This window comes from Hyperolius riggenbachi, chromosome 11 (genome assembly GCF_040937935.1).
Source record: "Hyperolius riggenbachi isolate aHypRig1 chromosome 11, aHypRig1.pri, whole genome shotgun sequence".
In the NCBI taxonomy this organism is placed as follows: domain Eukaryota; kingdom Metazoa; phylum Chordata; class Amphibia; order Anura; family Hyperoliidae; genus Hyperolius; species Hyperolius riggenbachi.
In genome coordinates this window covers 138561526-138579167 of record NC_090656.1, presented here as the reverse complement: position 1 = coordinate 138579167, position 17642 = coordinate 138561526, and the positions used below count along the sequence as shown (strand labels likewise).

The 17642-nt window shown below is 45.1% G+C and overlaps 1 protein-coding gene across 8 annotated transcripts in view; it reads left to right on the top strand.

The window, feature by feature from the left end:
* MARK2 (microtubule affinity regulating kinase 2) overlaps nucleotides 1-17642 on the top strand; it is a 254327-nt gene that overhangs the window by 207477 nt on the left and 29208 nt on the right. For 5 of the 8 annotated variants that reach the window (XM_068260448.1, XM_068260453.1, XM_068260450.1 and 2 more), the window contains 2 exons: nucleotides 4249-4503; nucleotides 5329-5355. In XM_068260448.1, coding sequence (XP_068116549.1) covers nucleotides 4249-4503; nucleotides 5329-5355 — 282 coding nt within the window. The remainder of the gene's footprint in view (nucleotides 1-4248; nucleotides 4504-5328; nucleotides 5356-17642) is intronic. The other 3 variants (XM_068260454.1, XM_068260451.1, XM_068260449.1) reach the window with 1 other exon arrangement.

Genomic DNA, 17642 nt, shown 5'->3' with positions numbered 1-17642 from the left:
GAAAACTAGCCGAATCAGTGATTCTAATGAGGCTTAATTGCCTCAGGTGTGTGCATGGGATACAGGGGGTTAATTACCCATATGTCCGGCGTTTCTATGTGTACCACACGTTCGCACCCGTCAAATGGGACGCGTTCCATTACTCAATACCACCGTGCACTTCCTCCTTCCGGCCGAAGGAGGAAGTGTGTGGTAGTGAGTCGTAGAACGCATCCCTGTGGACGCGTGCGAGTGTGTGATACACATAGAAGCGCCGGACATATGAGTAATTAACCCCCTGTATCCCATGCACACACCTGAGGCAATTAAGCCTCGTTAGAATCACTGATTCGGCTAGTTTTCTACCCGTGAGCCCATCACTAACTTCCAGTGCCTGGAAGGAAAACTATGCTTTTTTATTGGTGCTTTAAAATTTGGAAAAAGAAATCCTCACATTCTGGCAGTTCACTGTTCTATCTTATTACTGATGTACAACTTCCTGAGCAGGTACAAAAGGGCAACATTTTGGCGTTGCTGATGAATCTACTTGAACAAATAAACATCAATATTATGACATTTCTTGACAAAAAAAGTATTATGACATTTCTTATGTTAAAGAAAAAGTAATATGTACATGCTGTTGGTGGGAAGGGGTCGTGACTAATGTAGTGGAAGCTTCACAGCACATTTTTGTTGCAGCTGTGTAGCTCACAGTCCTCAGGAAATAGACTGTCACCTGCATTTTCAGGATTTACTGGTTGGTTGCATGGTAGAGATACTTGCTGGGTTCAGGAAGTTCACTAGTGCAGCTTTACCACACTCTCAGAAGAGACAGGTGCAGAGCATTATGTGATCCAGTTAACTTTTACTATACGGCCTGAATCCCCCAACCTGCATGCCCATAGAGCGCCAGGCAACAGCATTGCCTTGCACATTTTTCCCCCCTGTAGTGATTTGTGGTACTTTTCCGTTAGCCGGGCTCATCCGGCAGGTGGCGCTAATTACATTAATAGTTCATGTAACAAGTGTTAATGTAACCTATTGTATTGTGTTTTTACTGGCCGTCTCGCTGCGGCCAAATGTATTGTAAAAAGTGAGTTAATTGAACTAAAATTAAGCTGGCGGCAATGAGTAGAACAAAGCTGCTTTCAGAAGAAGTGCGGCCACGAGAGCATATTTCACTAGCTAAAAATATGTTTATAGGAACCCTGGGGCTGGAAAGGTGTAGGCTCAAGGAGGATTGGGGAAGCCTCTGGACTATCCAGGGGCTTCTTACTACTGAGGTAAGTATCAGATTTTTATTTTAATATTTGTTTCAGCTATGCTTTAAAGCAGGGGTCAGGAACCTTTTTGGCTGAGAGAGCCATAAACCCCACATATTTTTAAATGTATTTTCCTGAGAGCCATACAATATGTTTAAAATTGTGGGACAGTGCACATGCGCAGCAAAGGCTCACGTCCATGTTGCCATAGTGATGTGTATACAGTTGATCTGCTGGGCAGCGGAAGTGTCAGACACGTCTTCAGCTTCTCTTGGGTTTCAGCAATATCAACAATTTCCCTGAGAGCCAGACAGGAGAAATACAGACTAACAGCTTGTACAATTAGCTAGCTGACTTGGGGGTTAATTCACTGTGTAGGACGAGATCCCCGCACTTTGGTCCAACAGGCTGCCTGTCAAGTGACAGGCAGCCTATTGGGCCAATCAAAGTGCGGGGATCTCTTCCAACAAAGTCGCTGGACCTGACAGGGTCCTGGGTGGGACAATTGGAGCGGCCGTTAGTTTTGGGGTAGCGCGAGTAAGTTAGTAGTGCATTCTACAGCAGTAGCGTGCCTACTTTGAAAATGTTACTTGTGCTGCCACACTAAGCTGCGCTGCTTGAGCAGTGTAAATTAGTGAATCTACCCCTATTGATTTGTCTGTGAGCCAGATGTAGCCATCAAAAGAGCCACATCTGGCTCCCGAGCCATAGGTTCCCTACCCCTGCTTTAAAGCAACCCTTAGGTGAAAATTTGAGAATCAATTGCATCTGTAGTCCTAATCCCAGATAGGACCTTATTAACAGCTGTCTTATTTTGTATTGTGCCTTGTGTTGCTGGGCTACATGTGCACCGCTGAACTAGAAAACTTACAGGGCATCTCTGATGAGGTTACCTTGTGTGTACAAGGTAACCTCATCAGAGATGCCCTGTAAGTTTTCTAGTTCAACGGTGCACATGTAGCCCAGCAACACATATGTATAGCACTCTGCCCCAAACTGTTGCCTGAGGGATGGAGACTCGATCCCTACAGGCAACAGTCATTGAAGCAGTTAATTCCAGCACAGCTATGCGCCTATGATTTGGGCACTGCCATAGGCCATAATGTGAATTACGACTATAGTGGCACTTAGTAACTCATTTGGACACTGGCAATAGCCGGAGCGTAAATTAGCAAAAAATAGTCTTAATTCAAGTAGCAGGAGCCCGAATTACATGTCCCCCCTAGTAGCTACAACTCGGACGGGGAATAGTATTTAGCGTGGGCAGGAGTTTGGCTACTGCAGGGTGAGTCGTCTTTTGGCTTCATCCTGCATCTGTATACAGTTAAAGAAATTTCTCTGCAAATGATTTATGTCCTGTAATTGTTTATCAGTGAGAGTTACTCTACATTCTGACTCAAGTCCAACTGCAGAGAAAGTGTCATCTGCCCGATTCTATGTAGGCTTGGGACTTTATGTACACATTTATCTTATCATGTAACATGTCATTTAGGTACCCTTTAAAGAAGCAGAACAGTGGCGTAGTGGCTAGCGCTCTCGTCTTGCAGCACTAGGGTTCCAGGTTTGAACCTCAGCCAGGACACTACTTGCATGCAGTTTGTACAGATTTCCTAGGGGCACTCTTGTTTCCTCCTACATGCCAAAACCATACTAATAAATAGTATTTTTACCCACAAAATTGGCGTGGGTATGGTGGGGATTAGGTTTTAAGCTCTACAGACAGTATGTGACTAGTGTGGTTTTGTCTGTGAAGCAATTTTGGAAGATGCCAGTGTTCTATGAACCAATATTAATTATTTGTTCGACCTTTTATCTAATGGATGACATGTGGTCTTAGGAAGTCCTTCTGCTGCATGTGGATGCTAGTTCTCAGGACACCTTGCCACACCAAGTAGCAGAAATGCCATAGTTGTAAATGTTCTATAATACTGCCTGAAATAGCTCCTTCTGTAAATTAGAATAGTGCTCTTCTCTTGTACGACCAGATTTATAATAAATAGTGATAGCTTATGATTAGCATTTCTCACACCACTTAAAAAGCCATGTTTCCTATGCTGAGAATACACAATGAGATTTTTTTAATCGATTTACTGTCAGTTCTTATTTCCAATCGATTTTCTTATCAATTTCCGTTCACTTCTATGAGAAATCGCTCAGAAAAACGATCGGACATGTCGGAAATTATCCATCGAACCATCTATCTGCTGAAAAAACTTCTGGTGTATTCCCAGCACTAAGTAATACACCTTGGGCACAATTCACAAAGATTTTTCTCCTGTTTTCCTCTGTTTTCACCTTCTCTGTTACATTTTTAAGCTCCCAAAGAGCAAAAATATAATATAATTAAGGTAAGAAAATATTATATAATAACATATTGTATAATATATTGAAATGAAGTTAATCAGGAACAACTTACTTTTGAGTGATCATTTTGCTTGTAAATCTGCTAAAAGATCATTTTTATCAATTAGGTGATAAATAAGCCCCTTGTCTTGTAAAAGAGAATTTGGATACTTTTCCCCTAATAATGGATTTAAATACAACTCCTCTTATTATATGCTAATGAGGTGGTACATTGAATAAGGCACTTTTTTAAAAAATGACCCTGTCGTGAGAACGATAATAAAAAGAGCGAGTATTGCCTGGCAGTCCTGCTGATCTTGTTGCGTTCAGTAATGTCTTAATTGTGAACCTAAAACAAGCATATAGTTTGTGTGGTCAAAGTTTACCAGACTGACTTACCTGTATACACTTAAATATTACAGGCAGAGATTCAGCAGAGCAGCCAGGCAGTTGGGTTTGTTCAAAGGGAAATACATATGGTAGCCTCCATATCACTGTCACTTACAGGGTCACGTTAAAGCACTGCTAGACTATACAGGGTACACGGTGTCAGTCTTTTTGAAGCCAAGTATTAGTGATGAATTTGACCACCTTTTCACAGGGTTTGTGACTTATTATTATGGTTGACCTTAGTATGGTAATATTTATAATTCTCTAATTACAGCACAGCCACACAGAGAGTCCCTGTTGCATCCCCATCAGCTCATAACATTAGCAGCGCTGCACCAGAGCGGACCAACTTTCCGAGGGGAGTTTCCAGTAGGAGCACTTTTCATGCCGGTCAGCTTCGCCAGGCTCGAGACCAGCAGAACATGCAATTTGGTGGTGTTACACCTGCCTCTCCGTCTGGCAACAGCCAGGGCCGCCGTGGAGCCACTGGGAGCATCTTCAGCAAATTCACATCCAAATTTGTACGCAGGTGAGAAGCCAAATGTTTGAATTCTAATGTGTTGCTAGTAAAAGGGGAGAGTGTAGAAATATGTTTACTGTAATTCAGAAACTTTTCTTTTGTAGTGTAGTGTGTGAAAAAAAGAAATCGCGCTTAAAGGACATCCAAGACTAGGAAAAAAAAAAAAAGTCAAAATGCATTAACTGCTTTTTGTTAGTTATGTTCCCCCTGTCTCAGGTGGTGCCCTCCTTTTTCCCCCTTTCGCTGCTGTTCCACTGCTATGGTGTCTGTTTTCAGGCCTTGACTAATATTAGTCATGACCTTTGATCCGGGAACTAATCAGTCAGACGGGAATGTCCTCGCTCCCAGTGGCTCTCCTCTTGCCTGTGGCTCACTCACAGCACCATGAGCAGTGGGCAGTGGTGTCTGAGTTATTACCGGTAGTTCTGGATTAAAAGTCATGACTAAGATTAGTCATGGCCTGAAAACAAGCTGTGGAACGGCAGAGAATGGACAAACGGAAGGCACAGCCTGAGAAAGGAGGACATTACTAACAAAAGCAGGTACTGCATTTCACCTTTTTTTTTTTTTTTTTTTTTTTTTTTTTTTAGTCTCTCTTGTCCTTTAAGTTAAAGCATAGATTGGAAACAATAGGATGGGTCAGTATATCATGCAATATGTATTGTTGTAGTTTCATTCATAATCCCTATTTTTTAAGCATTCCAGCAGTGAAGGGGTTAGAGTTCAGGATTATCAGTTTTAGACATAATTTTATTTTTTTTCCTGCCCCCTCACTTATCTGTTTTGTTTTTGTTTTTTGTTTTTTTCCTGTTTTCCTCCCATCCGTCTATCTAGAAATCTGTCTTTCAGATTTCCCAGAAGGTAGGCATTTATTCCCCTCCTCATTATTCTATACTTCCCATTACTGCTGCCTTTCTCTGTTGTCCTTTTAAGCTACTGATCTTTCTCCTGTTTATGTTCTGTGTCCTTCACAAGGGCAAAATGTGTGTGATTGTTGTACTCTGAGAACTGACTCGGATTCAGAGCCCTGTGGTAAACGTAAAAGATGGAAAGATGGCTGCTATATAACATTGTCTGCATTGAGTGACACATACTCCTCACAGGCTTCTGAACTGGCTCAAGTCTCTGCTTGTCTCTTCCTGGGTGTAGGCCATCATTTTCTGAGTTTCTGTTACTGCATCTTGCTTCTCTTTTCATGCTGACAGTATAATAGACAGCCTCTGTGATAACCTTTGCACACTGCATTTAGACTCAGTGCTTTTTGTATTTGTCTCACAGATTTGTGTTTTTATCGTGTCATCTTCCTGTTATATTGTGCCATCGGCTCATAAATGCAAAAGATGCAACACAGGACCATTCGGTCTCTAATACAACCAGTCATGGTCTAGCTGTTTCTCTAGTGTCACAAAATAAAAACTAGCAACTGATTAGTTGTAACTGATGGTACAACAGCCATTCTGCAGCACCATGCTAAGTTTAAATGAAATCAATTTTGATTTATCGTCCTAATTTTAAATTTTAAGTAATTTGTCACTGATATGCCAACAGAAACATTAATACACTGTCTACTTTGTAAACTTATATTATCAGGGCCGGTCCTGGACTTTCTGCTGCCTGAGGCAAAGATCGTAAAGGCGCCCCCCCCCCCCCCCCCCCCAATATTTCTACAAAACATGAGCGGCGGCAGCCGGCGGCAGCCAGCCAGCCTTATCATCATTATCGACACGTCGGCGGCGCTCGCTGCTCAGTGACTGACCGTGACAATCAGCCGCAGCCAGGGCAGCAGAGCGGGCGGCAGCCGCCGCCATCAAATCAGCAGGCTTAGGCACTAGGCAGCGTCACCAGCATGCAGCCTTGGAGGAGACAGGAGAGGCCGCAGAGCTCAGAGTCATCGGACTCGGAGGCCGGCGGCAACAGTGCAGTTTCTAGGCTAAAATGCACCCAGGGCGAGGGTGTAAAAATTGCGCCCCCCCCCCGGTATAGGTAACCAGCTATAGGTCCCCCCAGAGTATAGGTGGCCAGGCATGGGTGAGCCAGTAAAGTTGCCCCCAGTATAGGTTAGCCAGGTAGTTGCCTCCAGTATAGGTAGCCAGTATAGTTGCCCCCAGTATGTTAGATAGGCAGGCACCCCCCCCCCCGGTATAAGTTAGATAAGTAGGTGCCCCCAGTACAGGTTAGCTAGGTAGGTGCCTCCAATATAGGTAGCCAGTATAGTTGCCCCCAGCATAGGTTAGATAGGTAGGTACCCCCAGTATAGGTTAGTTAGGTAGGTGCCCCCAGTATAGGTAGCCAGTATAGTTGCCACCTGTATAGGCTAGCTAGGTAGGTAGGTGCCCCCAACACAGGTTAGATAAGTGCCCCCAGTATAGGTTAGATAGGTAGCTTCCCCCCAGTATAGGTTAGATTAGGTCGCTGCCCTTCAGTATAGGTTAGATTAGGTAGGTGCCCCCAGTACAGGTTAGATTAGGTAGGTGCCCCCAGTATAGATTAGATAGGTAGCTGCCCCCAGCATAGGTTAGACAGGTAGCTGCCCCCCAGCATAGGTTAGACAGGTAGCTGCCCCCCAGCATAGGTTAGATAGGTAGCTGCCCCCCAGCATAGGTTAGATAGGTAGCTGCCCCCCAGTACAGGTTAGATTAGGTAGGTGCCCCCCAGTATAGGATAGATAGGTAGCTGCCCCCAGTACAGGTTAGATTAGGTAGGTGCCCCCCAGTATAGGATAGATAGGTAGCTGCCCCCAGTATAGGTTAGATAGGTAGCTGCCCCCCAGTATAGGTTAGATAGGTAGCTGCCCCCCAGTACAGGTTAGATTAGGTAGCTGCCCCCCAGTATAGGTTAGATAGGTAGCTGCCCCCCAGTATAGGTTAGATAGGTAGCTGCCCCCCAGTATAGGTTAGATTAGGTAGGTGCCCCCCAGTATAGGATAGATAGGTAGCTGCCCCTAGTACAGGTTAGATTAGGTAGGTGCCCCCCAGTATAGGATAGATAGGTAGCTGCCCCCAAAACAGGTTAGATTAGGTAGGTGCCCCCCAGTATAGGATAGATAGGTAGCTGCCCCCCAGTATAGGTTAGATAGGTAGCTGCCCCCCAGTATAGGTTAGATAGGTAGCTGCCCCCCAGTATAGGTTAGATAGGTAGCTGCCCCCCAGTATAGGTTAGATAGGTAGCTGCCCCCCAGTATAGGTTAGATTAGGTAGGTGCCCCCCAGTATAGGATAGATAGGTAGCTGCCCCTAGTACAGGTTAGATTAGGTAGGTGCCCCCCAGTATAGGATAGATAGGTAGCTGCCCCCAAAACAGGTTAGATTAGGTAGGTGCCCCCCAGTATAGGATAGATAGGTAGCTGCCCCCCAGTATAGGTTAGATAGGTAGCTGCCCCCCAGTATAGGATAGATAGGTAGCTGGCCCCCAGTATAGGTTAGATTAGGTAGGTGCCCCCCAGTATAGGATAGATAGGTAGCTGGCCCCCAGTACAGGTTAGATTAGGTAGGTGCCCCCCAGTATAGGATAGATAGGTAGCTGCCCCCCCAGTATAGGTTAGATTAGGTAGGTGCCCCCCAGTATAGGATAGATAGGTAGCTGCCCCAGTACAGGTTAGATTAGATAGGTGCCCCCCAGTATAGGATAGATAGGTAGCTGCCCCCAAAACAGGTTAGATTAGGTAGGTGCCCCCCAGTATAGGATAGATAGGTAGCTTGCCCAGGTAGGTGCCCCCTCATAATGGCGGAGGGGGGAGCCGGAGCCGCGGTGAGGGCAGCCCGACCTCTCCCTCCCTCTCCCCGGGCCGCCCTCCATGCTCCCCCCTCGGACTTTAGGCAGCAGAGTTAGCGCGCAGGGAAGCGCTGCTGTACACAGTCACAGCCTGTTACTCACCTCCCTGGATCCGATCGCCGCTCCCGCCCTGCTGGTCTCCTCTCTGCCTAGCCGGCTGATACACACGCGGCTGCTTCCTGTGTAAACAGGAAGCAGCCGCGTGTGTAATGTATCAGCGGCTACATTGCAGAGAGGAGACCAGCAGGGCGGGAGCGGCGATCGGATCCAGGGAGGTGAGTAACAGGCTGTGACTGTGTACAGCAGCGCTTCCCTGTGCGCTAACTCTGCTGCCTAAAGTTCGAGGGGGGAGCATGGAGGGCGGCCCGGGGAGAGGGAGGGAGAGGTCGGGCTGCCCTCACCGCGGCTCTGGCTCCCCCCCCCCCCGCTCAGTCACAGCCATTCATCTGGTGCCGCCCCTCCACTTCCTGCCGCCTGAGGAACCCGCCTCACCCCGCCTCATGGGCGGGCCGGCCCTGTATATTATGTAGACTTGTATTACCATAAAGACTATTGAATTATTTACCCTATTAATCACATGATGTGCTCCATAGCATTATGTATCTAATATATTTTCATGACTTGGTAACAACTTTAATATTTTGTGCCATTGCATTTTATAGTAACATGGCATTGCATAACTATCCTGTACACAGATTTAGTGTGTAGATGCATTCAACCTTTGCAGTGTCCTAAGGTTTTATCCCATTTGCCTCTTTAAACCTCCTGTCAGCTCTGTCAAGGTATATAGGGTGGGTCTTGTGTGTATTCACCCTCCCTTCCCTGCACTTTTCCATATGCACTTCCAGGTACTTGTGTTTCTCACTCTCTGCCACAGACACCAAATCGTCTGCCATCTGGACATATGTTGGAACATTCCACGTGTGACTATACGAGACATCCTCTTTATACACGGCCCGATTTCTGCATCGAAGACATTGAGAGCTGTATCAGCCTGTGCCACTTCTAATGCAGGGTCAAAGTTTGGCGTGTGCAAATCATAATTTGTATAGTTAACATGTTGGCATTTGCTAGAAAAAAATGATATAGCCTTAGTTAGTGTTGTCCAAGATGGGGAGAATTTTCTCATCCCAGATGCTGAGGGTTTTACTGCTCCAGGCAGTATTACTCGGCTTTCAAGTGTCCCTCACAGTGTGTCCTTACCCTCCACCACAGACACATAAACATCTGGACATACCGTGTACACGTAAGGCAAACATTTTCAGAAACCTAAAATGTGCTGCTGTGTTTCAATATTGGGGGGGGGGGGGGGGGGGACTAGAGGGTAGAAAATATCAAGGAAAGGTAATGCTTTATTTACTACTTACGGAAGTGACTAGTGGTAAGCTGCTAGGTCATATGGTCTTTACACACTCTTTATAAAATTGCAGCAACAGTTTATTTAAGCTGTAAATGCTGTTTTATGCCAGTCTGGTTTTCAGTTGTAATGAATATGTTTGACCATTTGTGGTAGGGGTAACATTTCCCCCAGCTGTTATCTTGTAGTCCTTACTACACTATACTGAAAGTAAAGTCAATTTGGAGCAGAAAACAATAAAGTAGAAATATTTCCTCATGTAAAGCAATCCTGAAGGAGGATTGCAGCATACCAAAGTGGATGTAAGACTAAATACTGTGTAGTCTTACCCCATCCACAAGTGCTACAATGGAACCCTGACAGCTTCCCAAGGAATGTGTAACACCTTGGGGCACATCTGGCTGTTTATACTGGTAAGGGGGTTGCCTCGTACTGGGGGCACATCTGGCTGTTTATACTGGTAAGGGGGTTGCCTCGTACTGGGGGCACATCTGGCTGTTTATACTGGTAAGGGGGTTGCCTCGTACTGGGGGCACATCTGGCTGTTTATACTGTGGAGGGGGCTTAAACGCATGTCATGCACTTTTTTTCCTGGTTTCTATGGGAACAGTGGGTACCTTGGCTTATATGCAGGTAAATATGTGACATGTTTGAATATGCTATGTGAGAATATAGGAGGCATCCTTTTTTTACATGGCCTGTTTCCTGCATCAAAGACAAAAAGCTTTAATCCGCTACTTCAGCCTGTGCCACTTCTAATGCAGGGTCAGAGTTTGGAGTTTATAAATATACTAGACCTAAGGCCTGTTGAAAAAACAGGCGCTAGGCCTCTGCTCAGAACCCCCCGCGATGCGTACCCGCGCCCTCATGGCTGCCCGCCCCCTGGCCCTAAGGTAGTGCTGTCCAAATTCCTGAGGTGAACGGATGCATTTTTATCCTGATGCTGAGGGAATGGACCAACCCCCAGTACAGTGTGCGTGTGGCTACATAGAACTAAGTTTACTGTCTGCAGCAGAGCTTCCTAGTGCTCCTCACTGTGTCCCAGTATATCTATAGTGTATGCTAGCCTCCCTGTTTCCCTGTAACCACACAGTGTAAGTCTTCATCCCAGAGCTCCATGAGTGTCACCTTCCCATTGCTTTCCTGGTCAGAGATTCTCAGTTCCCCCTCTAGAGCATGTTGCTGTTTTCCATGCTCATAGACAAGACATATTACCCTTTTTATCCTGGCGGATTCAAAACACTTTAGAGTTGCAGCCATTTAGGCGGTCTCCAGGAGCATTAGGGAGCCTTGCCCGAAGACTCCTTACTGTTTTACGTACTGGCTTGAGCTGGGATTTGATCCCTGGTCAAAGGCTCAACTCTTAACCAATAAGCTATCCAGCTGCTCGTTTTGCAGCTTCCCTGGTGCCACCTCATAACATGCTGCACCTTCCCTGTGCCTCTCATAGCATGTCACACCTTCCTTATGCCCTTTGATAACGTGTACCAACTTCCCAATGCCCCCATAGCATGTTGCACCTCCACACAAGAACAGGGAGAGGGGCCTTATCTTAAGAGCTCACAGTCCAGAGATTCTCAGTACCCCCAGTATGTTTTGTCAAAAACTCTTACGCTTACCATACACACATCTCTTTTCATGTGCGATTCAACTACTTCTATCAATTTTGGGCAGTATGTGCATCAAAATGTGTTCAAGCATGTTGGAATATCACTGTTTTAGCAGGTAGGAGAGGAGAGGGTCCTATGGCCAAATTGAATTGTACAACGCTAGAGGTTGACTCCATTTTGACAGATTCCTGTTGAAGTATAATTGAGATTTAGCGGGCAGTGTGGTAGAGAATTGATTTGTTTCTGTTGGGTAGGGATCGGCATGCCACATTGGGCCATTATCGACCTGTGCATGGCAATCTTTACTCTGACACACGCATACGCATACACACAGACTCGTACGCTTTCAGTGTACACTCGTACACGTGTCAAAAACACACATTTAAAGTGTACCAGGGCTGAATGACAGTAACCGTTTTATACATACCTGGGGCTTCCTCCAGCCCCATGCGCACAGTCGCTCCCACGCCGCCGTCCTCAGTCTTCTTAGTCTTCTGTACTGGGTCCCGTAACTACCTCCAGTTACGGACGGTCTGTGCAAGAGAAGTGCACAGACTGGAGAAGTGTGGCCGGCGGAGCGCACTTCTCTTGTGCGGACTGGCCGCGACTGGAGGAAGTTACGGGACCCATTACAGAAGACGAAGACGACTGAGGACAGCAGCGTGGGAGCGATCTGTGCTCATGGGGCTGGAGGAAGCACCAGGTATGTATAAAACTGTCATTCAGCTGTGGTTTCCTTTAAGGGCACAGAAATACACATACTGACCTTTTACATACCGTATTTTTCAGACTATAAGACGCACTTTTTCTCCTCCAAAAGTGGGGAGAATTAGTTAGTGCATCTTATAGTCCGAATGTAATCTTATAGTCCGAATGTAACAATATACCTGTCAGGGCACTGTTTCGGCAGCAGCAGAGTTATCCGGCGGTGTTCCATTGCAGCAGAGCAGCAGCTGCTGCAATGATCTGTAATGCCTGTTCCATTTTCCTGAGCGGCAGCATTGTGATCAGTGTGAACAACTGCCTGGGTGGCATAGCAGCAGCTGCTGCAATCATCTGTACTGCCTGTGGTTCTGTACTGCTTCCTTTTTGGTTCACCACCTGTGCTACAGGTCATCAGAGAGCGCAAATAGACAAGGCAGTACAGAGGTCTCTGTTGGACACTTAGAGTATAGTGGCTGAAGATGTCGCGCTGTGCCCGTATTACACTGACGCGTGGCTCATGCAGGGACAAAGGGACAAAAAGATACTAAGAAGATGGACATGCATTAGCGTTCTTATTAGGACCTACTGCCATGCCTCCCGGGGAGTTAACGCCGATCACGTTGCTACTGGAGCCGCTCGGGGGAAGCCGGCAGATGAGCCACAGGCATTACAGACGATTGCAGCGGCTGCTGCTATGCCACCCAGGGAGTTGTTCACGCTGCTGTCGCTCGGGGGACAAGCTGGGAAATGGACACAGGCATTGCAGATCATTGCAGCAGCTGCTATGTGTAATGTGCTGCGTAATATGTTGGCGCTTTATAAATACCATTAATAAATAAATGGATCCCCGTCTGTTTACTCTGCTGCAACCTCACCTCACCACGAACCTCATCATGATGGGTGAGCTCTCAGTTTAATTGTAATGGTTAATTAGTGTAGCTAGGTTGGGGGGGGGGGAGTTTGTGTAGTGTAGTGTAGCTGGATGGGGAGTACATCAGGGGTTAGTGAAATGTAGTGTAGCTGGAGGTGGGGCATCAGTTATTAGTGTAGTTGGTGGGGGCAGAAGTGGTTAGTGTAGCTGGGCAGTAAAACTTGGATAGAAACATCTTAGGGGGAGGTTCAAGGTCTATAGGAGACTCTATAGATGCACCTAGATTTAGGTTTTTTTTTCCCCTGGTTTTTACACTATAAGCCTAGGCGTGTCTTATAGTCTGGATTGTCTTATAGTCTGGAAAATACGGTACTTACATTTCCCATGCTGCTTCCATGTCAACTAATTCACAGGCACTAGCATACTTCCTGTGGCTTCACCTCCCTGAGCTCGTGTTCATTGGAATCATGCAAGCATACCCAGTGATTTTCCAGCATCTCAGGAGGAGGGACCATTTAGGTAATGTAATGGAGAAGGGATATTGACAAAGCCATAGAAGTGGGAGTGCCAGTGTTCAAGGGTGGCGATTGTGCTAAAGATGGAAGGTAAGGGGAGTGCCACAGTGCAAAGAGAGAGAAGAGGATTGCCTTAGAGGAATGGAAGGAAACACTAGTGCTATAGACTAACCATACAAGTGATCATAATCTTTGCACCCCCAAAAAATCCAACTTTGCTTTGAATGTCTGATTATTAACCTTGTTTTTCTTTACTTAATATAGCTGAGATGAACTTGCGGTACATCAGATAGTATTGATTTTTACAAAGCATATTCACACTTGAAAGTATTGTGTTCATACGGACTGTCTTGCTCTGTTTAAACTGTAAAAATCTAACTAGTTGTGTGACTTAAATCCATCACCTACCATGTCATTTGGCTGTTTATCTCTGTAGCTATCTTTTTAATCACTGTCCTGTCTGCTTTGCTCCTTACCTACTGAAACAAATGCCCTAAATGTCACCCCCTTCACTGCTGGGGCCTGTAGGCTTAACTACATTCATGTTTTTTTACATGCAGGGTAATTTATATTTCAATTTTGCCTAATGTGCATGGACAGATGTAGTTTGATGTATTTTTCAGCAGTATTTAGTAATTTTTGGGGTGTCGAGAATAGGACCCTAAAAATGATTTCTTTCATGGATGTAGAGGAAAGCAACATTTGAACAAAGTCTGCCATTCCAGTGAAGAGACTGTGTTTGAGGGCTTTTCCACCTGTATGTAAAGCCAGATACATCAAGGGTGGCAGTTTCACTTATGGTCATGAACTTAGTCATTTAGGAATTGCAGCCAGAGTGTGCCAATGAGTCCTCTATTAATAGATGCACTCAGCTTGCCCTAACCCATCTGTGTTCATCTTTGTGGAGGGTTTGGGGGGGAGGAGGACAAGATGAGACAAAATGCTGAAGATAGGAACCTTCTGGAAAAAGCACAGAGAGCTCTGAAAGACCAATAAAGTGTAGTAAGTCACGATATAGAAGGAATAATGTGAACAAGTAAGGTGCTGACAAATCGGAGTTACAAGTAAGGCAACCACTCAGAGAGCGCTCATAGCTTTGCTGCTTAACTGGTACATTATTGACCTGAGGAAGCAAGTTGTCCCTTGTGAAACTCGTCTGTGCATAATAATCGATAAACTGATCATTTGTATAGAAAATAATTTTAATCTATGAATCTCAAATAGAATGGAAATGTCTGAGTTAATCAAGACTTTGACTTGAAGCCTCTTTCGGTGCAGTAGGTTATGCGTGGTTATGATGAGTTATTTAGCAGTATAGACAATTTTTGGACCATACAGAGCATGCTTATGTAGTTCTTCCTGTGCAAACATTCATATGTCCCTTAGTCTAGTGGGCCTGTACTGTATTGGGAGCCTAAACACTGTGAACAAATAAAATGGCAACTAGCTGGAAGAGAACCAACTGTTTCCCAAGCCTTTTTCACTGTACAAGATGGGGAATATCTGTATAGATATCCCTTATTTATCGGTATCGGTCATGTGAACAGCTATTTTATTGATGCAAGCCACTTTTGTATCTGATAAAGGTAAGAGTAAGAAAAAAAAGGAACACAGCATAGTTATTTGTGTGTTAGGCACTATACATACCCATGTCTATCTCATCATGTCACTTCGGGTTTCCTTTAAGAACATGCATAGTAAGTCGATGAAAGCGGTGGCCATTAAAACACAAACAATCAGTCTAAATCTACAAAAAATGTCTGTAAACATGAATGTAATCATTTCCCCCTTTCTCCCCTCTCCAATTTCACAGAAAAACTTCTGACGGTAAATTATACAGGTAGTCCCCAACTTACGAATGCCTGAATTTTCAAAAAGACCTTGGAGTTTTTCAGAAAATCAGTTTTTCAAAATTCAAAGAAAAAATATTTTTTTAAATGCTCTGTAAAATGACATTTTGCTATGGTAAACGATATAGTAAGTTCTGACTTCGACATACACATTTTATACATTTTAAAGCAAACATGTGATCCAGAGCTGGGACGCTCTGGAGGTTTGCATGGATTATGTGAAATCAATTTAATTTTAACAACTTCGCCACCCGGGTACAGTATATCTATGCTCCTTTGGACTTCAGTTCCCCTGCCCGAATCGTAGATATACGCACCCCCCGCCGCTGTCCGTGCTCCCGCTCGCACGTGCGTGCACTCTCGTGCACGCCGCTGCCCGCTCGCCCGCAGATTAATGAACGAGAAAAACCATTCCCGTTCGTTGATCTCTGCCCCCCAGCAATAATCGGCTGCTTCTATGAGAAGCAGCGCGATCATTGTGGAAAAAAAATCAGTTTCCCAGCCTCCCTTAACTTCCTGCAAGCGTACTTCCTACGCTTGCAGGACGCATTTACAAAAAATGCACCTTTATTTGCAAATAAAATATTGGCGCCAAACATTGTGATGGGGACATAATTTAAACGGTGTAATAACCAGGACAAATGGGCAAATAAGTTACATGGATTTTAATTACAGCAGCATGCATTATTTCAAAACTATAATGGCCGAAAACTGAAAAATATTTTTTTTCCAAATGTTTTCCTATTTTCCCATTAAAACACATTTAGAATAAAATAATTCTTGGCATAATGTCCCACTTAAGAAAGCCTAATTGGTGGCGAAAAAAACAAGATATAGTTCATTTCATTGCAATAAGTAATGATAAAGTTATAGGCGAATGAATGTAAGGAGCGCTGAAAGGTGAAAATTGATTGGATGCTGAAGGGGTGAAACCCCTCAGTTGTGAAGCGGTTAAAATAGTAATTCCCCATAATTGTAATTGCAAAATTTTGCGTAAGCATTACGCTCATCACTAGTTCATAAGAAGGCACAAAGGGGGACATAAGAAGACACAAGGGGGCAGAAGTGGTATAGAGGGGGACACTGAGGGAACAGGGGGACAGAGGTGACAGTGGGGGACACTGTAGGCACAGGGGAACCGAGGTGACATAGGAGGGCCACATGGGACAGAAATGACACAGTGTTCTAACTTAAAGGAATCATCAGGGCAAATATAGTAAAATGAGTGGTACTTACCGGGGGCTTCCTCCTGCCCCAAGCTCCCAGAACCTCCCTCGCCGCAGCTCTGCCCGCAGCCGTTCGCCAGAGCTCCGACCCGGTCCCCGGTGATGACGTCAGAGCAACCTGGAGGTCGCTCTGTACTGCGCCTGCGCGATCGGTGCTGTCAATCACCGCCACGTGGGCCGGAGCGGATGGCGCAGTAGTGGCGGTGAATGACAGCGCCGATCGCGCAGGCGCAGTACAGAGCGACCTCCAGGTTGCTCTGACGTCATCGCTGGGGACCGGGTCGCGGAGCTCCGGCGAACGGCTGCGGGCAGAGCTGCGGCGAGGGAGGTCCTGGGAGCTTGGGGCTGGAGGAAGCCCCCGGTAAGTACCACTCATTTTACTATATTTGCCCTGATGACTCCTTTAAGACTGGATTGAGGTTAAGAAGGAACCTACAGTATCTCATTCATTAATCGAGGACTACATTTATGTCAGGCTGAATATACAAAACCATAACCGATCATGCACTCATGACAAGTCGTCTGTTTACATAAATGTTAATCAGCACATAATGCAATGTCTACAAACTGTGCCAACATATATTAAATAGCATTACATTGTATGCACAGTAATCAAGAGACAACCTATACAGCACAGTTCATACATAAGTCACAGAACTATTACAAAAATTGCATCTATACACTAATGGCTATTGTACAAAGTAATGCCTGTGCACAAAGTGTACAAAATATACGTAGAATCATGGTAGCCACTCAAAGGCACACAAGGCAGTCCAAGTGAGACCAAATGAAAGCTGGTGTCAGAAAAACCTATACCAATCAGGGACTAAACACACTCTCATACTCCAAATAGCTATGTAACCTATAAAGCATTGTACATGCTATATTCAGCAGTGGTGCTCTGGGAGACATCTCGAGCTCACTCCAACCTGAATTATCGCAAATTCTTTCTGTTTTAGGAAAGCAAATTTTTGTTTTTGCATTGTACATGTATAAATGGGAATGTCATCTGCTGTGATTGGGACTTGGGTGGCTATTTATGGCCAAGTTCCATATACAGTGCATCTAGAAAGTATTCACAGCGCATTACTTTTTCCACATTTTGTTTTGTTACAGCTTTAGGCCTCTTGCACACTGCAAGAAATTCAGATTCAGATTCCGCTTTTTAATCAGTTTTTACCTCCGATTCAGATTCAGATTTGCAGTGTGCAAGGAGCAAACTGCAAATCTGAATCTGAATCTGA